At 37.6% G+C, this 24,993-nt stretch overlaps 1 protein-coding gene across 3 annotated transcripts in view; it reads left to right on the top strand.

The window, feature by feature from the left end:
• TLK1 (tousled like kinase 1) overlaps window positions 1–24,993 on the top strand; it is a 70,889-nt gene that overhangs the window by 40,187 nt on the left and 5,709 nt on the right. For 2 of the 3 annotated variants that reach the window (XM_080622135.1, XM_080622133.1), the window contains exons 8-18: window positions 157–249; window positions 1,391–1,501; window positions 3,029–3,165; window positions 4,415–4,603; window positions 13,787–13,853; window positions 17,383–17,480; window positions 20,232–20,313; window positions 20,597–20,688; window positions 20,775–20,864; window positions 21,560–21,729; window positions 22,941–23,076. In XM_080622135.1, the coding sequence (XP_080478261.1) occupies window positions 157–249; window positions 1,391–1,501; window positions 3,029–3,165; window positions 4,415–4,603; window positions 13,787–13,853; window positions 17,383–17,480; window positions 20,232–20,313; window positions 20,597–20,688; window positions 20,775–20,864; window positions 21,560–21,729; window positions 22,941–23,076 (1,265 nt within the window). The remainder of the gene's footprint in view (window positions 1–156; window positions 250–1,390; window positions 1,502–3,028; window positions 3,166–4,414; window positions 4,604–13,786; window positions 13,854–17,382; window positions 17,481–20,231; window positions 20,314–20,596; window positions 20,689–20,774; window positions 20,865–21,559; window positions 21,730–22,940; window positions 23,077–24,993) is intronic. The other variant, XM_080622134.1, reaches the window with a different exon arrangement.

Raw genomic sequence — 24,993 nt, 5'->3', positions numbered from 1 at the left:
AGAGCCATCTATGTCACTTTCAAAACACATGAAAATAAGATGTGCTGGTCTTGTTGAATGTTTTAAAGCAGTTTATTTCTCTGCATAACAAACATGAGAAAAATAATGCTGTAATTGTTAAAGGAAAGGATAAATATTTCAAAATGTTCTTTTTAGACTGATCTCACAATGCTGAAATTAGCTGCACTAGAAAGTAATAAAAATCAAGACTTGGAAAAGAAAGAAGGTCGTATAGATGACTTACTCAGGGTAAGTGTTAGACATGGGGTAAAGATACTTATTCAGAACAACAGCCAGCCAATCTGAGGCAAATGTTTTAAATGTTTGAATAACCTTGGATTTAAAAATCACCCTTGAGTTACCTAAATTAAAAGGTGAAATAAGTTTTTAATTTTGGGTTGGGGTTTGTTTGGTTTGCTTGGTTTTTTTCCTGAAAATCCAAGAAGTCTGTGAAATGAAATGCATAAGGGCTTTTTTTTTTTTTTAATGCTTCTGTGCTACAGCTTGTTAATGATTAAATATTTTTACAGACTTTCTGAAGGTATGAAGAAAACTGCTGCTGTTTTGAAGGCAGTTGATTAATTCCTTAAGTTCATAATATAATTTCACAAAACAGGTGGTGTTTTCATTGTCCTAATTGTGAATAGCAGTTATCAGTGGGACAGAAAGAAAAATCAATGCTTGTGCTTGAAAGAAGTGTTAGAGAGGTGATACACAGAAATATGAAATAAAAAACACTATTCACAACTTGTACTCTACTTAGTGCTAATGAGTAAACAAGTACACACATATTAACCTGTACATGTAGGTTTTTCTAGCACATGTTCAACAGTATGGGATAGACAAGCCTAACCTTAAAAAAAAAAATAAATCAGTTCGTTTTAAACAAAATAATATTGCTGTGCTTTTTAAGGTAATAATTTAAATATAATTGGAATGTAGGGAACTTGTTAAACTTCCTACTCAGATAATTGAAACTTCTATCATTGTGAACTTCTTGTTTCCTTTTTAAAAGTTAGGATTTCGTATGACTTCAGCAGTCAGATGTAAAGGATCCAGAGCTAAAATTAAACTTTCAGTTTAACAGTGGAGGACTAGAAATGTGATCAGTACAATGCTTTTACATATTATCTGTATGTTGAATGCTCTGTGATACAGACTGCAGCTCAGTGTAAAGGAAATAAAAAAGGAAGCGAGGCGTCCTTCTGCAAGTTGGGATAGATCTGTGAAATGAGATTTTTGCATGTATATTGATTTTATGTATAGGAAATTATGTTTATGCGTGTTCCTTCAGTCATGTGAAGGTAAATATGTTTATTTTCTATGATAGCCGATTTAAAAAAAAATAGTTTTTCCATATATCTTTTTGTATTTCGTATATATTTGTTAGGCTAACTGTGATCTTAGAAGACAAATAGATGAACAACAAAAACTACTTGAAAAATATAAAGAAAGATTAAACAAATGTATTTCAATGAGCAAGAAGCTTCTTATTGAAAAGGTAAGTTTACTGCTTTTAAAATCTTTGATTAAAAACTGAGGGTGCTGCAGAACTCCATCATGATTCCTTCATTTTCTCTTCTTCACATTAGTTTCTGATTCGGAAACTTCGTGTGCACGGTCTCTATCTGGCAATAAGTGTTTTTATAAGCCTAAATAGGCAGAATAAAATATTGAGCCTTTTTCAGGTTGTGGAAAATGGGCCTCTTTTAATTTAAGAAGGGTTTTCCCCAAGTAATTCAGATCTAAGAATGCAAAAAATATAAGAATTTAGCATGTGGCAAATTATCTGGACAACATGTCAGAATAAGATTACAGTGGATGAAAAAAATTCTAAATGTAATTTGTTGTAGAGAGGAAACAGATAAAATCTCTTTGAGAGACACTTAAGTGGCTGAGATAATTTTTCACGTACAATGATTAAATGCTATGTTAGCTCTGAATTAATGGAAACAAGCAAATGAAGGTGACCATTTAGTTCATACTCCTGTGAAATAAATGTTTATTCCAAGTCTAATGCCAGTTATATTTAAGCCAGCACCGATTTCTTAGAAGGTAAGGATGTTTGTTTCACTCCCTTTTCTTCAAAATAAAAAAATAACAAAAAGTGAAGGAAAAATCAGTTTATTAAAATTAGGATACAAAAAAGTTTAATGTAAGCAGCCAGGTCTCTTCGCTAACACTAACTGCTAGTACAGTAGGCCATATTTCATGAAAAGTCATACAAGTGTCCTTTTCAGTCTAGAAATCTGTTTTCACAAAGATCCTCAATTCTCACTTCAGTTCCTTCTCACTTTTTCCTTTCTTTTTGTTAGTGTGTAATTTTGAGCCATAGACATTTATAAATAATCAGGTGTTTGTAACAGTTAAAGAAGCTTCTGTCCATCAGCAGTGCTCTTAGTGCTCCCTCTTCTTGTGCTGAAGCAGACTAGGCAGACTCAGTTATTTATTACATCCCAAGGATGTTTGTGGTATTAGTGACTGGTTCTGGGAAGGGCATCTGCTTCTGTTACTGCAGGTTAAGTCTACCTGCAGTGCATTTCTACATAGAGGTTCCTGAACTCAGTTTGGTACAGGTGGTAACATAGGTGCTCTGTCAAGGCAGTTTCCAGGTTAAGTATGCTTAAGTGCAGTCTTTCTGATACCTAATCAGGCTCAATTAGTATAATAGACATGTACAGACATAATTTTAATGTACAGTGCTGATGCTCTAGCTGTTTTGCTGTACTTACAAGTAAAATACTTTGTTAATTATAAAGAACAGCGAACTTTATAGAAAAACTGAGTTAAACTCAGATTATTTTTTTTGTGCACAAATCATCATTGGTACCAGTTCTGACAACTGCCAACTTTAGAAGTTCTACAGAAATGAGAATGAATTAAATAAAGTAATAAAAGGTATTTTTATCTACTCTCCTTTTATCCCACCCTTAGAAACTTGCTTGAGAGGAAGAAGAAAAAGTGTTTTACTGACTTTTTGAACACTTTGTATTACCACATATGAATTTTCTTTTTGTTGTTTCCTTAGAGCACACAGGAAAAGCTGGCAAGCAGAGAGAAGAGCATGCAAGACAGATTACGCCTGGGGCATTTTACAACAGTTCGTCATGGTGCTTCATTTACTGAACAGTGGACAGATGGCTTTGCATTTCAAAATCTTGTGAAGTTAGTCCATTCTGTTTTCTTAAGATTCTCACTAATTGTTAGTTCCCTCTAGTGGATTTTTTTTACTACTAAGATTCTAGGATTGGAGTGGCTTTTCATACATTGTATTTTGCTTTGCCTTTTGCAGACTGAGAATACAGTGCAGAACTAGGGAGTACTAAGATGGGTTCCCTTGAAAGACAGCTTTGTTTCACTCGATTTTTAACTATCCTTAGAAAAGCATGAATGTACTAAACGTGCAGCACATGATTATTCTGCTGAGCTGGTAGAAAGAGCTATAAAACTAAATTGGTGGTTTTTCAGGCAGCTAACTGTATCACTGGTGATCATTGGGGTGGATGAGGTCTATGAAGTTCTCACTGGTCACATAGGTGTTGCCTATGCATCCATCACTCTAGCAGCTTTTTCAGGCATCCTGCTCCTCAGTGCCATGAAAGAGGAGTGACAAATCTGGCAGCCTCAGGTATGGTCTAGTGCAAGTGAATGTAGAAGAGCAGCCACCTGGAAAAGAGCTGCTGCAACAGGCATTTCAGCAGAGATGGGGCCAAGGAAAAAGGCTCTAGGAGAGCATTGAGATCATGGTGAAATAATTTAGCAAGGCCTCAAAAGGTGTTCTTTGGTAACAAGTCTGATTCAGTCTTTGGAGATGTATATAGATATGTGTGTGTGTATATAGATATATATAAAAATATAAAAACGAGCCACCAAGATTTTAGTTTTTGAAGGGCATTGCATAGTCTTAGCATTATGTGATTGCCTAGGGCATTGGTTTTTGTTGTTTTAAGAGTCTTAAAAACTGTCTGTATACCTGTTTTGCATTAGAGCTGTAATTTTTTACCATACCACCAAGATGATGATTTATTTGGGATTGATCAGATCAAATTAAGTATTTGGCCTAAAAATCAAGTATGCTGTGTTACATTTCTTTTGATGGTATAAAAGGAGATATCTACCAGCTCAGATACTTTTGGTTTTTCTAATACAGAAATCATGTGTAACACTTAAAAACAGAATAACCCCCAACAACAACAAAAAAAACCAACACCACATTTCAAAAGTAAATTGTGCCGAAACTTTAGCAAAATTTTTCCACCTCATGAAGAGCATTGATGTTTGTTTTCCTTGAAAATATTTTCACATGTGCACTAAATGTTCTATAAATTTCTTTATGGTTTATCAGTTAAAAAGGTAGTTCTTTAAAAAGTGCAAAATGATGAAACTTTAATAAAGCTTTTTTGGGGGTTTACAGGCAGCAAGAATGGGTGAATCAACAAAGGGAAGACATTGAAAGGCAAAGAAAGCTCCTGGCCAAGCGAAAACCTCCAACTACAAATAATTCTCAGGCACCATCTGCCAATTCTGAACCCAAGCAGAGGAAAAATAAAGCTGTGAATGGGGCAGAAAACGATCCCTTTGTTAGACCCAATTTACCACAGCTGTAAGTTTAACATTTCAATCAGTCTTTTACATAAATTCTCAGATATTGTCTGTGTGAGTTCTATTCAAATAACAGCATAAAAAGACACTCAGTATATTCAGCAGCTATATTCTCACTGAGGACTTGCTGATGTTAGGGAAATTTACACCACTGCCTATGAAGATGTCATACAATCACCCAATTTATTTTTGGTAAAGTCATCAGAGAAAGGCCCATTCTGTGTTTATGCAATGTGTTTTGTTTTCCTGATCTAAGAAAGTCCTTATTATGGTTTCCTACTCTTGCAGTGTCATTGATACCTATTGAACATTCCTTGATCCACATTGGTTTAGGAGTCTGTCCTTTAGTTAGAGATCATTTCATTTTTCATATAAGAGGCTTTAGCTGACAAGGAAAGCTTTTTTCAGCCTTCATGTGTCTACAAACAAATGGAAAAGAACTTTCTTTTCCCCTTCTGAATGCTAGATCTTGAGAGCAACTGTCAGAAGTTACTGATCCCATCTCACATATTGACAATGTTGGTTTTTTTTTTTTTTTTTGCCATTTAAACATAAAAATTGAGAGCTATCAAAGAATTCTTCATTTTTTCAAGTGGTTTTTTTTTTTCCTGCAGACAGAAATGGCATAATTCAAGGCACAGACAGATGTGTTCTTGACATTTGAGTATTTTAAGAAGTTGCTACTTGGAGATACTAGTTATTGTCTGTGATGCGAAGAGGCTGCAGCTGATAGCGTGTCTGTTCCTAGTCAGCTTAAATGAAAAATAAATAACTAGGGTTAAAAAGACTGACAAATTAATCTGTGTAACTTTGCAGAAGTAGGCTAACGTGTTGAACACAGTCATCTGTCACCTTTTACTTGTGGAGGTAATTTATACCTCTGGGGATGGCCGTTAAATAAATTACTCTGGTTAGATCTGCAAAGTAAATATATTTGGACAATCAGTTTGAGGACAGCTGCATATGTTTTGCATAATGCATCGTTCTTAAAGTTCTCATTGTGAAATTGGCTGTGACAAAAATATCATTAAAATACTGTAGTAAGGCTGGCGATGTAAGCAAATCCGGATTAGTGTTACTTGTGTATTTTGGTAGAGAGCTGAAGAGTCATCACTCAAATTGATTCTTTAGTAGTACTTAGTGCCTACATTAGTACTTCTGAATAATATGGTAAAGATTGCTGTCATGTTAAAAATACCTTTTTGTTTGAATGCAATACCTCTTATTAAAAGTAACATTTAAGTAGTGGAAAGACCTGAAAAATTACAGAATTTTTAATTTGCCAGCCTTTGGCCATGTTTTCATTCATGTTAAATTTCCATAATCTCATTGCTGCTTTAGGAGATGATAAAATATGCGTTTGGGAAAAAAATGCAGAAGACATGTTGTAATTGTTAAGTAGGACAAGTTTAATTCCTGATAATAGACCTCTGAATATTTTCTGGTGTTGGGCAGTTTTAAATAATTTCCAAATTACTAAAAAATTTGGCTTAACCAGTTCCATGTTAAGTGGCACACGAAAATGCTTGCTGCTTATGGAGCTGCCATGAGAGCAATCAGAATTGCCCTTTTGTATCTAATGCTAGCATAAATGTAAGCTGTTACTGAATCAAAGCTGGTTTTCCTTTAATCTTCCTAATTTGAACATTATATAATCTAGATAGAGATTGTTTGCTTAAGTGATAAGCTCATAAGTTTTGTTTCAGATCTTTGAGAAGGTCTCTGATGTGTCTGAGATCACAGAATCATTTAGCTGTATCATGCTCTTGGGCCTTTACTTGGAAGGGTTTTTTAAATGTTTGTATTTAGGGTTCATTGCAGTTTTGTATAGTAGTATGTGATGATTCGTCTTGTGTATTTTCGTAAAACAATAATTGTGCACTTCCATTTTAGAGAAAATTTTTCATCCCTCCTATTACATTGTGCTTATCACTGTTCTGTGTTACTTTGAAAGTAATCATCTTAATTAGTAGAGCCAAATGGAAAAGGTTCTGTTTATATAAGGCATGGGGAAATGCAGAGCTGCTTGAAATTGATGAACTAAACCAGCAGTAAATTAGTACAACGTATATGCAAGCGATTAGGCAGATCTTTTTGAAATAAACAACTTGCTAGGAGTTGTTAGCAACACGTGTCTCTGCTACTGCATTGTTTGTCTTAGGAAATGTCTCCAGCTGCGGGTATTGACAAGACAAAATGATCTGTAGCTTTTTAACAAGCAATATTATTGAAGCCCTTTCTGAAAACAGGTGAAATGGATTGAAGGTATTGCCTGAGGCATTCTTAATAAGAGCATTGTTGTAGTTTTGCTGAATATACTATGGTCTGTGGTAGGAATTTAAAAGCAAAATATTTGCACTAAAGTTATTAGTATAAAAGTGGCCATCTGCCAGTGTCCTGTGAGTGAATGGTGGGTTTGGAGTTTAAATAACATGCAACAGATGAGTCTAAACATTGTCCTGGTTTTCCATAATTCTTTCCCTTTTTGTGGCCCAAACCAAAACTAAAAAGTAGTTTTGGTTTTGAGAGATCTCTTTCCTACTGAGCAGAGTAATTTTATTAGGCTTACATGAAAGAAATAAATTGAAATATATTTAAAGAAAAAAAAAAAACAAAACAACACCTCCCCCCCAAAACCAACCAAACAAAAAACCCACAAAACAAAAAAAAACACCCAAACCTACACATTTATTTGAAATAGAGGTTACTGCCTTAGCCCTGGAAAAACCTGTTTGAGAGCTGTATTCCAAATTCTTTGGAGACTTGAGAGATTGTAATGCTAGTCCTTGCTTTTTAGAAGCAGCTCTTATTTCACTAGACAATTATTTCTAGGAGCAATGTTTTATTTAGTTTAGGTGGGTATAGTCCTTTCTGTGCAGCTTCAGCCATGTCACTTGTATTCACTTCACAGTCACCTCTACGTCCCAGTTCCTCTATTGGAGTCTGCAGGTATCCTTTCCTTGTCCCTACGTGCAATTTGGAATAGGGGAGCAGAGGGAGGTGGCAGAGTTTGCTACTGTAGCTGAACAAATGCATCATTTAGAGGGAGCATTCTGTTCTGTATGGAACAAATAAAAATATTTTGAGAAACTTTTTCAGGCTGAAGTGCCAACAATGTGTCTGGGCTTTACAGGGCAAGCAAATTGCTCCTTTCCTGAGGCAGTCTCTTTCTAAGGCAAACATGGAAACAATGGGTGAAAAGACCTCATGGAAGGCTTTGTCTTGGTCAGTGTCAGCCTGTCCTTGCAGAAATTCGAGGAACTAGAGTGAGAATAAGGCTGGACCAAGAGGCCAAGAAAGGGGCGCATCAGAGATTGTAGCAAAAAACTTATATTGGATGTGTGTATGATTGTTTGGAGGCATGGCCATATTCTGCTGCGCTTGCGTATCCATGATGATTTTTCAACTGGGGAAAGGAGGGAGGAGAGATGGTTGTAAATGTGCCAGGCTTGATCGTCATGAAAACCAGGGAGCTGAAGGCTGTTTTGTTGGGTTGTTTGTTTTGTTTTGTCTGTGCCCTGTAGTAAGAGTGTTTTGATCATAGAATCATAGAATGGTTTGGGTTGGAAAGGACCTTAAGATCATTTAGTTCCAACCCCCCCTGCCATGGGCAAGGACACCTCACACTAGACGGTGTTGCCCAAGGCTCTGTCCAGCCTGGCCTTTGAGCCCTGCCAGGGATGGAGCATTTATCAGTTCTTTGGGTAACCTGTTCCAGTGCCTCACCACCCTCACAATAAAGAACTTCTTCCTTTCATCTAACCTGAACTTTCTCTGTTTAAACCCATTCCCCCTTTTCCTGTTGCTCCAGTCCCTGATATAGAGAAGGTTTTGTCTGAACATGTAAGGAAGAAGTGCAAAGAAGATTGATTATGTCTACCCATGCGTAATATGTCAAGGCCTTTGCAATTTGGCTTTAACATTGTTAAAAAACTGAAAGGCCTATTTTTGCTAATTAAAAAAAAAAAAGAGCGTTTCAGGCCAGGAAAGCTGGCCTTTCAATGACAAGTAGAGGTGGCACACTGTGGCCCTACATGTCACTGGAAAATTACACTGCATGCAGAGAGTATGTCCAGTGCTTCTTGGTGAATTTTAGGAATCCATTGCGTGTGTATGGTAGCTTGTTTGGCTGTAGACAGTTAAAATACAGCATTTATTGCACTGTAATTTTGAGCAGAAAAGATCATAATCAGGACCAGATTGTTACCAGATTAATTCATGCAACCTACTCACAGCTGCCTTTCTTTCCTGGTGCTCCTCAGGTTAGCCTCAAGCCTGGCTATCCAACTAAAGTTCACTTGGTTCATTGGCAGCAGCTTGTTTCTGTCCAGTGTCCCCCACCTGTGCTCCTCAACCTTTCTTCCTCTACATCTGAGACCTGTGTGTCTCAGGTGATGAAGGAACAACCCCTTCTGTGAGAAAGGATGGTCTGATAGGTGACTTCTGTTCTCAAAAGGTGCCTGCAGCTTGCCACTGTTCTGCAAAAGGTGTAGGAAGGTGCAAGTGGGAAGCGATGGGCTGATGGTAAGCAGTCTCTAGGCTGGATGTGTTCATCCAATGTGGGTGCAGTGGGGTGGTGGCCCTTGGCCAGAACACAGACAGCATGCACAGTGTTGCTGTTTTACTGCTGATTGTTGTGTGCTGTTTTAATAACAGGCATATGAAGCATAGTATATTTATAGATAAAAAGCAGTAAACACCTAAAAAGAGTAAATGTTTCTGAATATGAGGGAATAAAGTTTTGTTTTTCATAAGTAAACAAACAAAATCCAAAGTGACTGTGTCTGCAGTTCAGCATTTTATATGCCTTCTCCAAAGTGTGGTGGTCAGTAACAACAGTTTCAAATTGCTGTGAATCATGCTGTGCCTCTAATAGAGTTAGATTTGAATGGAAATAGAAAATGGAAAACAGTCATTTATTGGGATATAGCATGGAAACATGGAAAGAGTGACTTCTCATCTTAATGTTTTCAATATGACCTCTATGTTGTGCTCTGTGCTTAAGGGGGCTATTTAAGAACTTTTTGGAAGGCAGGACCTGCTAAAGCTGTCTAGGCACTTTGTCATGATTCTGTGTAGATAACTGAGATTTTATTAAAAGGACCACATTTTCTTTATTACATTAGTTTTTTTAAGGGAGCCTTGGTTTTAGGGTTCTCAGTATTCATTGAAAGTTCTAGAAGGTCATATCATAAACTTTGTATTCAGTGTCTTTTACTTGTGGTTCAGCTTTGTTAAGCCACCTAAATACTTTTCTTCTTAAGAAAGACAAACATTACTACCTGCATTTCTGGAAATTCAGAAGCCTGTAATTTATACCGCAGACAAGAATCTGGAAAGAATAATATTCAAACTCATATACATTGGCATTGGTCCTTTGCCTTTTAACTGAGAACTTAATCCATGTTAGAGTACCTCACTGTTTGAGTAGAAGTATTGAAAAAGTGACAGGGATGCTGCTGTGTGTTGCGTAGTACGGTCTTGATATTCTCTTCGATAGGTCTAGCAGAAGTATTACAGCAGGAATTACAACATTGCTTTCTTGGGTTTCTTGCTGTTGTTTGGACTGTACAAGGAGTGCATTGCCAGCTTTCCTAGGTATTAGAATCATAGAAACGTAGAATAGTTAGGGTTGGAAAAAGGACCTTAAGATCATCTAGTTCCAACCCCCCTGCCATGGGCAGGGACACCTCACACTAAACCGTGTCACCCAAGACTCTGTCCAACCTGGCCTTGAACACCGCCAAGGATGGAGCATTCACAACCTCCCTGGGCAACACTTTCCAGTGCCTCACCACCTTCACAGTAAAGAATTTCTTCCTTATATCCAATCTAAACTTCCCCTGTTTAAGTTTGAATCCGTTACCCCTTGTCCTGTCACTACAGTCCCTGATGAAGAGTCCATTCCCAGCATCCTTGTAGGCCCCCTTCAGATACTGGAAGGCTGCTATGAGGTCTCCACGCAGCCTTCTCTTCTGGAGGCTGAACAGCCCCAACTTTCTCAGCCTGTCTCCATACGGGAGGTGCTCCAGTCCCCTGATCATCCTCGTGGCCCTCCTCTGGACTTGTTCCAACAGTTCCATGTCCTTTTTATGTTGAGGACACCAGAACTGCACACAGTACTCCAAGTGAGGTCTCACGAGAGCAGCGTAGAGGGGCAGGATCACCTCCTTCGACCTGCTGGTCACACTCCTTTTGATGCAGCCCAGGATGTGGTTGGCTTTCTGGGCTGCGAGCGCACACTGAAACTGGCTCGTGTTCATTTTCTCATCAACCAACACCCCCAAGTCCTTCTCTGCAGGGCTGCTCTGAATCTCTTCTTTGCTCAACCTGTATCTGTGCCTGGGATTGCTCCGACCCAGGTGTAGGACCTTGCACTTGGCATGATTAAACTTCATAAGGTTGGCATTAGCCCACCTCACAATTGAGACACCCCATTTCATATTTGCTTTAATGCCGCCTCTTTTAAGATGTGGCGTAAATTCTCACAGAATCACAGAATCCCAAGGGTTGGAAGGGACCTCAAAAGATCATCTAGTCCAACCCCCCTGCAAGAGCAGGGTAACCTAGAGTACATCACACGGGAACTTGTCCAGCCGGGCCTTGAATATCTCCAACGTAGGAGACTCCACAGCCCCCCTGGGTAACCTGTTCCAGTGCTCTGTCACTCTCACAGTAAAGAAGTTTTTCCCGATGTTCACATGGAACCTCTTATGCTCCAGTTTACACCCATTACCCCTTGTCCTATCACTGGACATCACTGAGAAAAGCCTAGCTCCATCATCCTGACACTCACCCTTTACATATTTGTAAACATTGATGAGGTCACCCCTCAGTCTCCTCCAAGCTAAAGAGACCCAGCTCCCTCAGTCTCTCCTCATAAGGCTGATGTTCCACTCCCGTAATCATCTTTGTGGCTCTGCGCTGGACTCTTTCAAGCAATTCCCTGTCCTTCTTGAACTGAGGGGCCCAGAACTGGACACAATATTCCAGATGCGGCCTCACCAAGGCAGAGTAGAGGGAGAGGAGAACCTCTCTTGACCTACTAACCACACGCTTTCTAATGCACCCTAGGATGCCATTGGCCTTCTTGGCCAGGACCCCCAGGTCCCTTTCCCGTTCACTACTTTCCAGCAGGTCAGCCCCCAACCTGTACTGGTACATGGGGTTGTTCCTCCCCAGATGCAAGACTCTACACTTGCCCTTGTTGAATTTCATCAAGTTTCTCCCTGCCCAACCCCCCAGCCTATCCAGGTCTCACTGAATGGCAACACAGCCTTCTGGTGTGTCAGCCACTCTTCCCAGTTTAGTGTCGTCAGCGAACTTGCTGAGGGTACATTCAGTTCCCTCATCCAGGTCGTTGATGAAAATATTAAACAGCACTGGTCCCAGCACCGACCCCTGAGGGGAAACCAGGAAAAGAGTGTAACTATTTGGTTCCAAAATCTGGTACTAAGGGACCTTTTGCCTTTCTTGGAGAGGCAAATTTTCTCACTCTGATGCCTTCAGAGTGTTTGGGGATGTTTGCTGACGGGACTACAAGGCTGCTTTTTATTCTAGTAGGAAAAAAAGATGCAGGGTAACTGCAGGATGCTTTTTAAAAGAAATGTTTGCTTCCTTTGCAGATACTGACAGTGTGGTGATGGGTGCTTTTGTCACCTGATCTGAAAGACTTCTATACATTACAGAGCAGAAGGTTGATGAAATAATTAGTCTTGTGAAGCTGTTTCTTGGAAATTTAGATGCTGTAGTCAAAAAGAATCCAGCAATATCAGTAATATTAATGGAGAATATCTGATCAATTAAATCTTCTGTCCTGGCCAAGTCAGGAAAGGGGCAGCAAAATTCAGTATTTATGAAATCAGGAATAGGAAAGGGCTCTATGAAAGCTTCAGAACAAGCAGGTTTTATCCTCAAAAGATCCACTCCTTTTACTAACAGCTTTTGCCACCAAATTAATACAGAGTTTAGAATTCCAGAAAGTATGGTGAACTTCATCCAAATTTAAGAGGGAGAAAGAAGTCTTACGGTTAATTAGAATTCTGCAAATTTTGTCAAAGTTGGCATTTGCTGTGAGAGAAATTTGAATTGGTATCCCTCACCTTTGGGGAAACTACTGGTGATTCTCAAGGCACTCTCATTCTTTAGACTTGAGATATAAAATGTATAGCCCTCTAAACACTTTGTATACCTTGCCTTCCAGTTGATAATTTAACTCCCTAAATGAACATTGTGAAAATGTATTATGCTATTAGTTTTAGTTCTACATCATGCAAGAAATAAAGGATCTAGGCAAAACAACAAAGTGTTTAATTTTGTTAGTAGGGATTTGTATGAATCCTTTCAATGAAGCCATACCTCTTTCTCCTTCCCCATCCCTTCCTTCCCTTCATCCTATGCGTATGGTTTCTTTTCTGGAACTTGAAGTCTCTTTGGTTTCTTTTCTTTGGTTTCTTTTCTTTGGTGGTTTGTCTCCCATGTCTTTTTTGTTCGTTTGTCAGACAGGCACTGCATACGCTTCATGGGTTTCTTAGTTACTAATCCATATGAACAGTCTAGATCTTCTGAATGATAACTGACTTTGTGTCCTAGCAAGTCTACAGACACTGCTGAATTAATTGTAGCCAGGAATCTTTTTTCAAAGGGAGATAAAAAGAGACCAAGAAGAAGAGTCGCATTCTGATTCCAAACTGAATTTGTGGTCTCATGCAAAATGCAGTGTTAATGAACTTGGAATGTGTGGGTTTGCAGTGTGTTCTTTAAATCACAGCTCAAAAATCCAGTGTTATCAGTCTTGTCTAGTTGGTTTCTGGATCTCTATCCTTTGGTTCATTAAGATTTGAGAACCAAGCTGTGGAGTAGCATCAGCTAAAATGCTGGGATGGTGATATGATTCAGTATGCATCCAGCTAATCTAAGAGGCAATCTGAGAGAACAGAAATGGTGCAGTGGGAGAGGCAGTTAATATTCCAGAATACCAGAGACAGAGGCATTCTCCGAGTATGTTTTGATCCTGAAATTACAAACCAAGATGTTCAGATGATTCAAAAATACACTCCTAGTATCGTGGTAGTAAATAATTAACATAAGATACTGTTTTTACTGTAGTATGTAAGTAAGAATGCCGTTGTTTTGTTTGTCATCATATAAAATGATTAATTACATGTTTGGTTTGTTTTTTCAGTTTGACTCTAGCAGAGTATCATGAACAGGAAGAAATTTTCAAGCTTCGATTAGGACATCTCAAAAAGGTATGTCTCCCATGCCCCAAACCATAAAAACTAGTACTGTCAGAAAAAGGAGGGGCTTGTTGAGAGCTGACTTATTAGAAAACATAACACTAAAAGTGCTGTACAATTTTATGCCTAATAGTGGCTTTACTTCCTTTTTTCATTTGTTTGGAGGGGTTTTTTATGCAACTTGCCATAAACACTGGGAGTACAGGGGAGTAGTTGTGAGTCCATCCAGTGCAACACTGTATTGATTCCTTGAATCCTTCTAACAGTGGGAATAGTGATGATGCCACCAATACTGTTCTTGTTTCAGAACAGAGGAAGTAGAGTTAGCCAAGTTGATATATGGGCTTTTTATGTTAGATTTTGACCTTTAAAAAGCTCCAATTTACAAAACATTGCATTTTTGAATGAATATTAGATTTTGGTCATCTACAGCATTCACTTTGGTTTTATCAGTTAGAGATACAGTTTTCCTACTTTTATGGAAAATCTTTTCTGTGTATCTCAAATTATTTTTGCAGTCAAGTATTTTACTCCAGTTTTTTACTTCTGGAAAAAAAAAGCCAACAACAAACCAATATATTTTTCTTGAAGCCCATCATTCTAATGAATGTGTGTAATGAGATAATTATGATATTAAGAAACTTCAAGTAAAGCTTTTGAGTTATAACCTGTGAAAAGGAATGACAGTTGAAGCAGGCAGAAATATCTCAAGTGTGAAAGAAAAGTACCTTTACCTGTTGAGCAGTAGTTCTTGAGGTGTTCAATCAAAAAAGGTCATAGTGGCTTTCCCCTTGAAATATTGCAGGAGTCTGTTCAGACCTGTATAAGTCACCTGTTATAAATCCTACTATAATAAACTGAACTGGGTCCCTTTGGAACACTGCTGTTTCTGAAAAATATGACAAGAAAGTACATGAATCTGTGGTAGGCAGTCTGCATAGAAAGTTTTTGGCACTTACTGAAGTAGACTGCCCACATAGTTCTTCATGGCTAATGCTTTAGAAATAGCACCAGCTTCACAGGAAGTTCTGTGGGTTTTCTTCCATGCTTTAACTTTTTGGAAGTCTAATGGAAATTTCAAGTGACATATGAAGGAAGCTGTTACAAAGTTGTTGAATTTTGTTTTCACTTTGAGCATCAGTGCTGGGGTACTCTGTATAGATGGAACTTGACTAAATGCAAAGGGGAAACAAATGTTATTTCTTAGCAAATCATGCTTGAATATATCTGAAAATAATAATTAAAATATTTTCCTTTTAATTCTTATGTGCCAATACAGATTTTGTCATTAAGGAAAACAATTATGTGATCTTCTTTTTACATGGCTATATTTCTTCCCTAGTGCTTTTTTTGCTGGTTACATTATTTTTCTTCTTTCCCTCTGCATATGCTGTTTTGCTGTCTGCTCCTCTTCCTTTTCACTTTCCAGATGCTTTCCTGGTGCTCTTATTTTTGGTGCCCTCTACATGCTGCCACCACCAGTTTTCTTTTCCTTCTGCTCCCCAGGAAATTCTTTTCCAGCTAGTAGCTTTGGTCCCGGAGAGAGGCTCTTGTTTTCTCACTTCCTTTTATATAGCAGTGACCTGAGGCAGCTAAGCTGGTTCATTCTTGCTTAAAGGTATTCACAGCCTGAGTGTCCTAAATAACAGCTGGAAACAATGCAACCAGCCAGTTCTCTTTGGACTAACATTGGCCTATGAACCACATTTTGAGAACCACTGAATTGCATAATATATGAACAAAAAAGCCTGAAAGAGGCATAACTGATGGATTTTTTTGTCAGCCTTTGGGAAGAACATAGACAATTGTGTGTGTATAAGTGTGTGGCCTTTTGCAGGGGGAGAAGGGCTAGAAGTCTTTAGAAAGAAACTGTTTGGTTATGAGGAACTGCATATCATTTCAAGGTATTTAACAGGGAATTCTGAAGAGGATAAATTTAAATAAAAAAAAAAAAAAAGAGTTTAACATTCTATGAACTGGGAGGGGAGAAACTTGACATTATATGTTAGGAAAAACAAATGGTCCACACAGCTCTGCTGGCAGATTAGTGTTACTTAGTCCAGCTTTTAAATTACTAGGAATTTATTTTTCATTTTTTGAATAGAGATTCGTCTAATGTCTCGGTTTGGGATAGTAGGTTTTTTCCTTAGCTTATGGGGAGGGATTCAGGGATATCCACTGGAATGATCTGGTCCAGACTTCTCAACTCATTGAAAATATGGTTATTTAATCTGTGGTTTAGATTTTATAAACACAGTTGTTTCAGGGTGTAGTTTTATGATATACAGTGTTTGAAAATACCAGCTTTATAGCATTTTCTCTCCCCTCTGATGACTTCTGCCTTCAGCCCTTTGTGCTATGACTTGCTGACCTGTTGCTTTTACCGGTACCACCAGGTTGTGCAGTCACAGTACAAATTGGAGAACCAGTCTAGCTTCTTTCAAAAACTAAATATGTGTCTTTTTTTTGAGGCTTTAAAAAACAAACCAAAAAAGGATTAATTTTCCAGTTTGGTCCACCATTTGGCTGTACAAAAGGCTGTGCCAAAATAACAAGAGATGATGTGGGGCACTCCTTCCACTGGCACTGCTACTAAAAAATACGTATCAGGTGCCAGACATTCTTTTTTTCAGCTAGAATAATTCCATAATTACGAGCTGTCTGGTATGGGCTACTTTTGTCTCCACTTTATTCAAACTTTCAAGTGCTAGAAGTACTAATTCTGAAATCAGTAGAACCCCTTCGTCAGTGTTTTTCAATGAATGTACATTTTCCACTTTGAATATAGATACATAGGTTTCCATAAATTAAGCATCATGAATTCTTTACTTTCTTAGAGAATCTGAGTAAACAACTATTTCAGTGTTCTCTAATATGTAGCATAAACATGAAATAATTTTAAGTGCTGAAATTAGTAGGGAATGTGCTCGTACCTGACATGCTGCTTATGAAATTGCACTCAAAATCAGGCAGCACACATTCAGAATTTGTAATTTTGATAAGATACGAATGGAAAAATCGTAAATTAGCTTGGTTTTGGTGTGTTGTGTCAACATCTTAAGGATGTTTCTGCTGTAATGACTTACACTTTCATTCCTTTTTTCTTTATTTGCACTTCAGCCTCAAAATATTTCAAATGTCTTTTCTTAATTTGTCAGTTTGTACAAAATCTGTAACTGCACGTATCTCAGTTTTTTCTTTGTACATCAGTTTTAGACCGCTTCCCAGATAATTTCTCTCCTTGGCAGAAATACAAAACCCAGCTGCCTCTCATTTCAGATAGCATCCCTACAGTGCAGAACAAAACGGTGAACATCCAGTTACCTGTGGGTTCATGGACAGAAAGGTTCCATGAAACAGGCTTTTGCCTTATCTTTCTGAATTTTTCTGGCTTTAAGAGAAAAGCAGTGCTTTCTTCTAGTTCAGCAGGGTTTTGTAATGTAATGTTCCTCCATCACTACTAGTATTGATGCAGGGGTAAAAATATCCTTTTCAAATGGGGAGTAAATGAGCTTTTATATTTCATTCTTTTCATTTGCAGGAGGAAGCTGAAATACAAGCAGAACTTGAACGTTTGGAAAGAGTTAGGAATCTTCACATAAGAGAGCTGAAAAGAATAAATAATGAAGATAATTCACAGTAAGAGACTTGCTGTCTTAATTTTGAATGTCTATTTTTAAAATAATTCTCCAGAATCACAGTTTACCTACAGAGGATAGGGTTGTTCATGATTTTTTCTTTGGTTCTCTTTTAGGTTTTGACTTTTAAAAATAAAGAATTACTTATAATTTGGTAAACTTATTAATGGTTTTAACAAATACACACAAAGTTATATACACACAGCTTACAGTGCAGGAGAGCTAAAACTTCCTAGACTATATCACTAAGCTGAAAAGAATACTTGTAAGGGAACTTAATGCAGTTAGTTTAGCTGACAATAATGCAAAAAAATGGCGGGGAGGTTTGCAGCAGCGGTGATTTTGTGATGCAGTTAAAATCACGTTTGGTTTTACTGCACTGTGATTTCATTTCTACTAGGTACCTGTACATATAAAAGACATATTAAACATTAGTCTGTACTTTCATTTCATGTATATTGCATAGCAATATACCATAAAGTTAAATTATTGTTTAACATTAGTGATTACTATGTAGATTCAAAAGTAATAATTATATAACCTAAAAAATTTGTCTGTTTTCTGTAATGGCAAATACAAGCACTAATACCAGCACTTCAAGCTGAAGGGAACTGGTTCTGCCTATCCCTGACTGCTTATGCCCTTGCCCTATTTCCTTTCACATACCTGCAATGGCATTTCTTTACTGAACAGATGCTGGAAATTGATCCAAGTTGAAACCAGGTCCTATGGTTTATTTTTCTGGATTAATTTTAACTCCAGATCAATTTCTGGGTCCAGTTCTTTGCCCCAGTTGCAAAAATGCTGATGTTGCCATGAGGAGAGAGGGCAGTGCAAGGGTGGTATGAGAAGCTGGGGGAAGGAGATGATGGGATTGGGTTTCTTTCTTTCTGCACTACTAAATGTTTATGAAACAGTAGCCTTAAGACTATAGGATTTTATTTTAATTTTTACTTTTTCAGACACAATAGAATTACACCTACACCAAGACTTTTAAACATGAAAGCAACAAGATGTGAAATTGTGCTTAACTGTTTTAATGGTCTCCATACCTACTCCGCAGGAATACAGAAAAGTTTTGTTCCTGTGTGGCCACAGTGGTAATTGGCAGCTAAATTGGTGTTGTGTTTTGGATACAAAAAATAATGGCTTGATTCTTAGAATTCAATGGCAGAATATTTTCTTTTAAAAATAAATTGCCTGCAGCAAATAAACAAGCAGCTCTTTGCAGGTTAAATGATAACTTTTTTAATTCTCAGTGTTTGCATTAGAAGAGTTTTGTTTTGTTTTTTTTAAAGGAATACTTGAGCATGAAGGAATAAATGGCACAGAAAAATGATAGGCTTTGACTGTAAATAGCGTGTATGTGGGGCAAAGAATGTCTAAATTACACTCCCAGTTGAAAACAGAATTATGGGACCTGGGCAAGCAGAATACTGCAGCTTCACTGCTCATTTTCTGCAGTCAACGTTGACACATTTTATGGTGCAGAACTAAAAGCTTTAAACATGTTTTTGTAGGAGTTCAAACTTCTGTTTTTACCAAGTGGCCAAGCTGCAGCTTACGTTCGTAATACAGAAGACAGACCCAGTGGAGAAGTAATTTAGGTCTATAGCCCCTGCTGTCTTTCTTAACCTGTCTTGGCAGCTGGCCGTTTGAGAAGGTACAGGGTTCTGAAGTGAAGCAGCTGTTGGGTCATAACTCAGATCCTGTTGGGTTTTCAGCTTCCAGCTGTGGTGCAAAGCTGAGCCCTCTTTCTTGTTCTAGCAATGTTCCCCTCTATGTCCCTCTACCCACGGGTGACCCCCCCAAGTGTCCCAAATATAAAGTAGGCTGCAGACTCGGCTCTTTGGGGTTCCAGCCTTGACAGTGAAGAGTATGAAGTATTGCCCAGTTCAGAGATATGTAAACTTGTATGTCTGCATGTGTTTTTTACAATTGCATTGTTGAGTTGAATTGGAGAAGTTGAGAGTGCAGGTTAGGGCTTCCCTGTCTGGGTTTAGAGCCCACGTCATGCTGGGGCTACCTGCAAGATGTAGGTTCTGAGCCATGGAGAGCCATGGAGTAACAAAAGCAGCAGTGGAGAGGAAAGGTGATGAGGTTCACAAAAATGGCCTCACTAGAGGCATACGTTTAGTAGAAGGACTAAGAAAATGTGAATCTAAATTTGAGTGTGATTTTAAAAGAATTGAGCTACTGGTCAAGGATGCTTTTGATTATAGAGTATGAGCAGATATTCAGTCCTTTGGTGTTTCCCCCACCTTGCTGTTTTTAACTACTTTGTGTTACATGGAATCCATTTTGTTTAAAAGGGGCAGGCGGATACAACAGGTCACTCACATTTCATGTGAAATTGGAAAAATGTCCTCCTTGTCTGTTCCAAAAGGCTGAAGTTTGAGAGTTCTCTGAACTTTGGTACAACAAAGAGAGAACCCTTCTATCAGATGTTTAAATTTAAGGGTTTTTTCCTCACCTTCATAGAAATGGAGAAAAATAACAAAAAAGTTGGGCAGAATTGACTGGTTTGATGATGGCATTGTGATATTATTTGTACTAAATAGTCAAAAGTTACTTAAATTGGCCAGTTGTACAGTTGTGCCATAAGGTTATACAGTGTTCAGCATATTATATATAACATATATATATTGCTAATAAAAGAAAGCTCTGTCTGAGGAGTAATACCAAGAGGTTTACATTTTAGACTCTATTTGTATACCTTACATAGAATTAAGTATTTTTTTTTTCTTTTGAGGTTTAAAGATCACCCCACGTTGAACGAACGATATTTGTTACTCCACTTACTTGGCCGAGGTGGCTTCAGTGAAGTATACAAGGTAGAGTGTGTTGGGTCTGCTAAACCTAATGTTTGAACCAAGTACATTTGTACATTTAGTTTTTGGGAGAGGCAAAGCATCTAAATAAACAGAATGATTGTACTGTGGTATACTCTTTAAGCACTGGTTGAGCAAACTCTGATTAACCCATGGAGGGAGGTAGCATTACAATAGACTTGTCAATAGACCTGTCAGTTACATGCCACTCTTTCCTCTCTTTATTTGGTGTTATTTTTATCATCTTTGGTTATAACTTTCCCATATTTGTGGATTTCTTTTTTAGGCTTTTGATCTTTATGAACAAAGATATGCTGCAGTGAAGATTCACCAGCTTAACAAAAGCTGGAGGGATGAAAAGAAAGAAAACTACCACAAGTAAATATTAATGACTTACGCTTCATATGTTAAACTGAATAGCATCTTATTGATTGTAGAAGGTTAATGTATCCATTTTCTTTCAGACATGCCTGCAGAGAGTATAGAATACACAAAGAACTGGATCACCCCCGGATAGTTAAACTATATGACTACTTCTCCCTGGATACAGATACGTAAGTACATAAAATCATACATTTTCCAGAAGTTGGCAAGGATTTTAGTGCTATATATTAGATAAACAGAAATGAAGAGTATTTGAACAAAAGTAGCATGTTCTTGCTTTCAGCCGAAGTGTTTAGTCCTTAAGAGGACTTCAAAAAAACCCCACACTAGTTGCAGACACTAGTCTCAGCTGAACATTGCAGGCCTTCTGTAAAGTGGTGAAAACACTGTTTTGCAACACGTGTCCTGAGGGTGAAGGGGGTATGCAGTGCTATAATGTTTTTGGGCAGGGCAAGGGCTGCTGCAGCTTAAACAAGTTTCCAAGAGTAAATGGCATCAGGAGTGTTACTAGCCTAAGCTAGTAATATGGTCACTGGGCTGCATCTCTTTGCATGAAATTATGTCGCATCTTAAGGGAGTGAATTTATTTTTCTATTGAGAAACATGCCTACATAAGTAAGGTGGGGTTTTATTAACTCAACCTCTCATCAGTATGGGTGCATTTTATCTTCTGGCATGAATGTTCTGATTGATGTTAGTTTTCATAAAGCAGTAGTTACGCCATGTGTTCTTTTAACAATTTCATTCATATAGTTTAATATTCAGGCAGCCATTCTTAAACTTCACAGTGTCAAACTAGGTTGTCTCTGTTTCTGATTGTACAGTCTGATACGTTATTTAATTTTGTCTCTGAATTCTACCCTAGGTTTTGCACGGTGTTAGAATACTGTGAAGGCAATGACTTGGATTTCTATCTCAAGCAACATAAACTAATGTCAGAGAAGGAAGCTAGGTCCATTGTAATGCAAATAGTAAATGCACTACGGTATCTCAATGAGATCAAGCCCCCTATTATACACTATGATCTTAAACCAGGTAAATGAGGAATGTTACAATTGAAAATGTAATTTTTTTTTTTTCCTTTTGTTTGTAATTCATGTCTGAAAATACCAAAATTATCTTCTGTATGTCAGCCTTACTGTAAACAGCCTTTCTTTCAAGCTTTATTGCCAAAATAATCTGCCTTTTCTTTGAAAAAATACTTGCTGTAACTTTTCTACTTTGTATTATTTGGTTCAAATTTGTAGGAAAAAAATCATACAGCAGCATATAGATGCATACATTGGTATTTAGTAATACAAAAAGATAATATCGTTAGTTGGCTCTCCTGTCTGATCGTTGTGGAATGCTGATGTGTAAATAAGTTTTCCTTTACGTGTTTTTTAGTCTGTAAAGGATTTAAATAGGTAATCACAGTATCACAGTATGTTAGAGATTGGAAGGGACCTCAAAAGATCATCTAGTCCAATCCCCCTGCCAGAGCAGGCACTATCAGCATCCCAATGTAAGCACTTTAAAGCAGGACTTTACGAAAGTTTTCTTTACAATGAATAACAAACAGTCATAAGTGATGTATTCCATTCTGATTCCATGGCCTTTGATTTACCACCTTACATGAAAGATGCTTGTATTCTTCACGTACTTTAATCTGCTACACTTCCAAGTGTGGTGTTTGTAATGTAACTCTTAATGCCGGCCTGTTTGCTTCCTGCTATGTAATAAATTAGGTTCATGCAGATTTCTCTCACATTATTCAATTGTACAGAATGTATTCTTAGTCTTGTAAGTCTTTTTGTTCTTAGAGGAACTTCATCAGATAACTTTTATATCAAGAAATTATACTTTAACACAAGTAATCAATTTCTTGGCTCAGTTTTATGGCACATGCAAGCCCTGAAACCTGTAGTGTAGGATTTGTTCTGGGCAGAAAAATATAAAACTTCATTGTAACTGGTATCCTGCTGTGTATGTTTTTGTGTTTCCTCACTACATTTTGGTGTTTCCTCATGCCAGCTCCCAGCTGAGAGAGCCATTTCAGATGATGTTGATAACCTAGAGAGTTCCTGAGACTGCACTGAAATGTGTCATAATCAAGTTACTCTAGACTCGAGGGTATAAAGATGATGTAAAGTTGTCTCTTACCCTCATGAAGTTAGATATTTCTGAAAATTTAACCTGGTTGTGAAAATAAAGCATTCTGTTAGCTTTTTTGAGGTAATTTTTTTTTTTTCACCCTTCCTGGATAGGTAATATCCTTCTTGTAGATGGAACAGCATGTGGAGAAATAAAAATTACTGATTTTGGCCTTTCCAAAATAATGGATGATGATAGCTACGGTGTGGATGGAATGGATTTAACTTCACAGGGAGCAGGAACTTACTGGTAATACCTGGTTTGATTTTGCTGTTCATGTTTCATAAATGCTCTCTTACCAAGCCAATTTGGCGAGAGAGCTAGCATTAAAAATATTAAAATGGATGACAATCAAGACTTTTGTGCAGTACTGTGAATGTTGATATTCACAAATTTTAGAATGGTAACATAACAAGTAAGATAAGAGAGAGTGAGAGTGTGGTGTTTATTTTTTTATATATATAAAAAAATGTGGAGAAGATCACTATGATTTAGAAACATGGTTTCCCTGAAGAAGCAGGTGTTTAATCTTCGGCTGCAGGTGGTTGAAGATGTTACAGAGCTATGATGATTAAGTGTGGGTGCTTAGTCCTTGGGGATCTTAGAGCAGGGATTTCCAGCAGGTAATGTGCTTAGGACAAAAGAGTATTCACTCTTCTGTCCTAAAGGTTAATGACAGCTCAGCAGCTGTGATTTGTTTTATGTGTGCACTTGCTCGCTTGTCCAAAAACCTGAAGTTTTAGAGCTGTCTACAGAACAGGAATGACAATAAGCTTACAGAAAAACTGTTTCTAGAATTTGCTTTTCAAATATGCAGATTCTTCATGGCACAGTAGCTCTTTCAGCTACCATAGTAGCTATGTCAGCTTATATTGGCCAGGTTACTATTTGTGAGTTCATTTGTTCTTACTCTCCTCATTCTTACTCTCCTCATTCTGCCTATAGCAAGGTCAGAGTCAGGAGCTGAAACCTAACTAAACAGAGAAGCCAGTGTTGTTCCCATTTGCTCTGCAACTTTTCCTGTATTTGGAAGTTGCACGTAATAAAGTTTTTTCCTTTTCTTTCGGATTTTTTAGAAAAGCAAGCACACATACTCTTGCACAAGTGCCAATGTGTACATGCTGTGAGAAGATGATTATTCAAGTTGAAGCATTTTAGAAGTGATAGGCTTTTGTTACTCTTTTTAATACTTTACCTATATAAAAACCAATTTATTGTACCAATGTATGTAAAAAAATTTCAGCCTTTGGATTTCATTTAAAATGCCACAGGCATTAGTGGTGCTGTAAACTAAGACATCAAAACCAGTCTGTAACCATTATGGGTTCATGATGAATCTCTGCATTACTAAATCATACTTTCTCTGAGCCCAAAATTTTCTTCAAGAAAGGAAATATTTTGAATGAGATTGAGGTGGGGGATGAGTCTCTTCAGAGCATATTGCACAAACTGCCAGCACCATAGTCCTGGAAGGGATTTCCTCAGTCACTGGATCCGGTTACCTGCTTTTCCAGATAGTCAGGTCACATAATCTCTTTCGTAAACTTAAAGACGTTTGTATTAAATTTAGTTAGTGTTTTGTCCCCAGTAATCTGATTTGAAGTGTATTCTGTAACCTCAGTTCTCTGATCATTAGAAACCTAATCCTCTCATTTACGAACTGTGTTTATTTGTGGCCAGTTTATACTTGTTTGTTCCTGTGCCAACACTGTCCTTCCTGAAGTAGGTTGTTTCCCTTGCTCGTACTTTCCTCTTGATGTTTTTCTAGCCTTCAATATTGTTCCCTGAATTGTAGACTGTCTATTCTTCAGATCATTTTCGTAGCTTTCTTTGCACTTGCATCTCTTTAAGCTCATTTTTCTTGATTGTTGTAATCAGAATTGTACACGAGTATTCCAGATGAGTTTTTTGTGATACTGTATGAAATTCATATTTATGTTGCATTCTTTTCTCGTTTTTCTCCTTATTCCCATTTCTACAAATATTTCTTCAAAATTTCTTTAAAAGCCTTATAGGCTGTTGATGAAAGAATGTCTGGTCTGTAGATACTCTAATCGCTTTATGCCTTTCTTGATTTTAGATGTTACAGTCGATAATACATGACTGCCCCCACATTGATACGCTTGGGAGGCTTTGTTTGTTTTTTTAAGGAGGTTCCATTTCACC

Source organism: Psittacula echo (assembly GCF_963264785.1).
Source record: "Psittacula echo genome assembly, chromosome: 6".
NCBI classification, from domain to species: Eukaryota; Metazoa; Chordata; class Aves; order Psittaciformes; family Psittacidae; genus Psittacula; species Psittacula echo.
The sequence above is the reverse complement of the archived record's forward strand: the minus strand, read 5'-3'. Positions and strand labels throughout refer to the sequence as shown.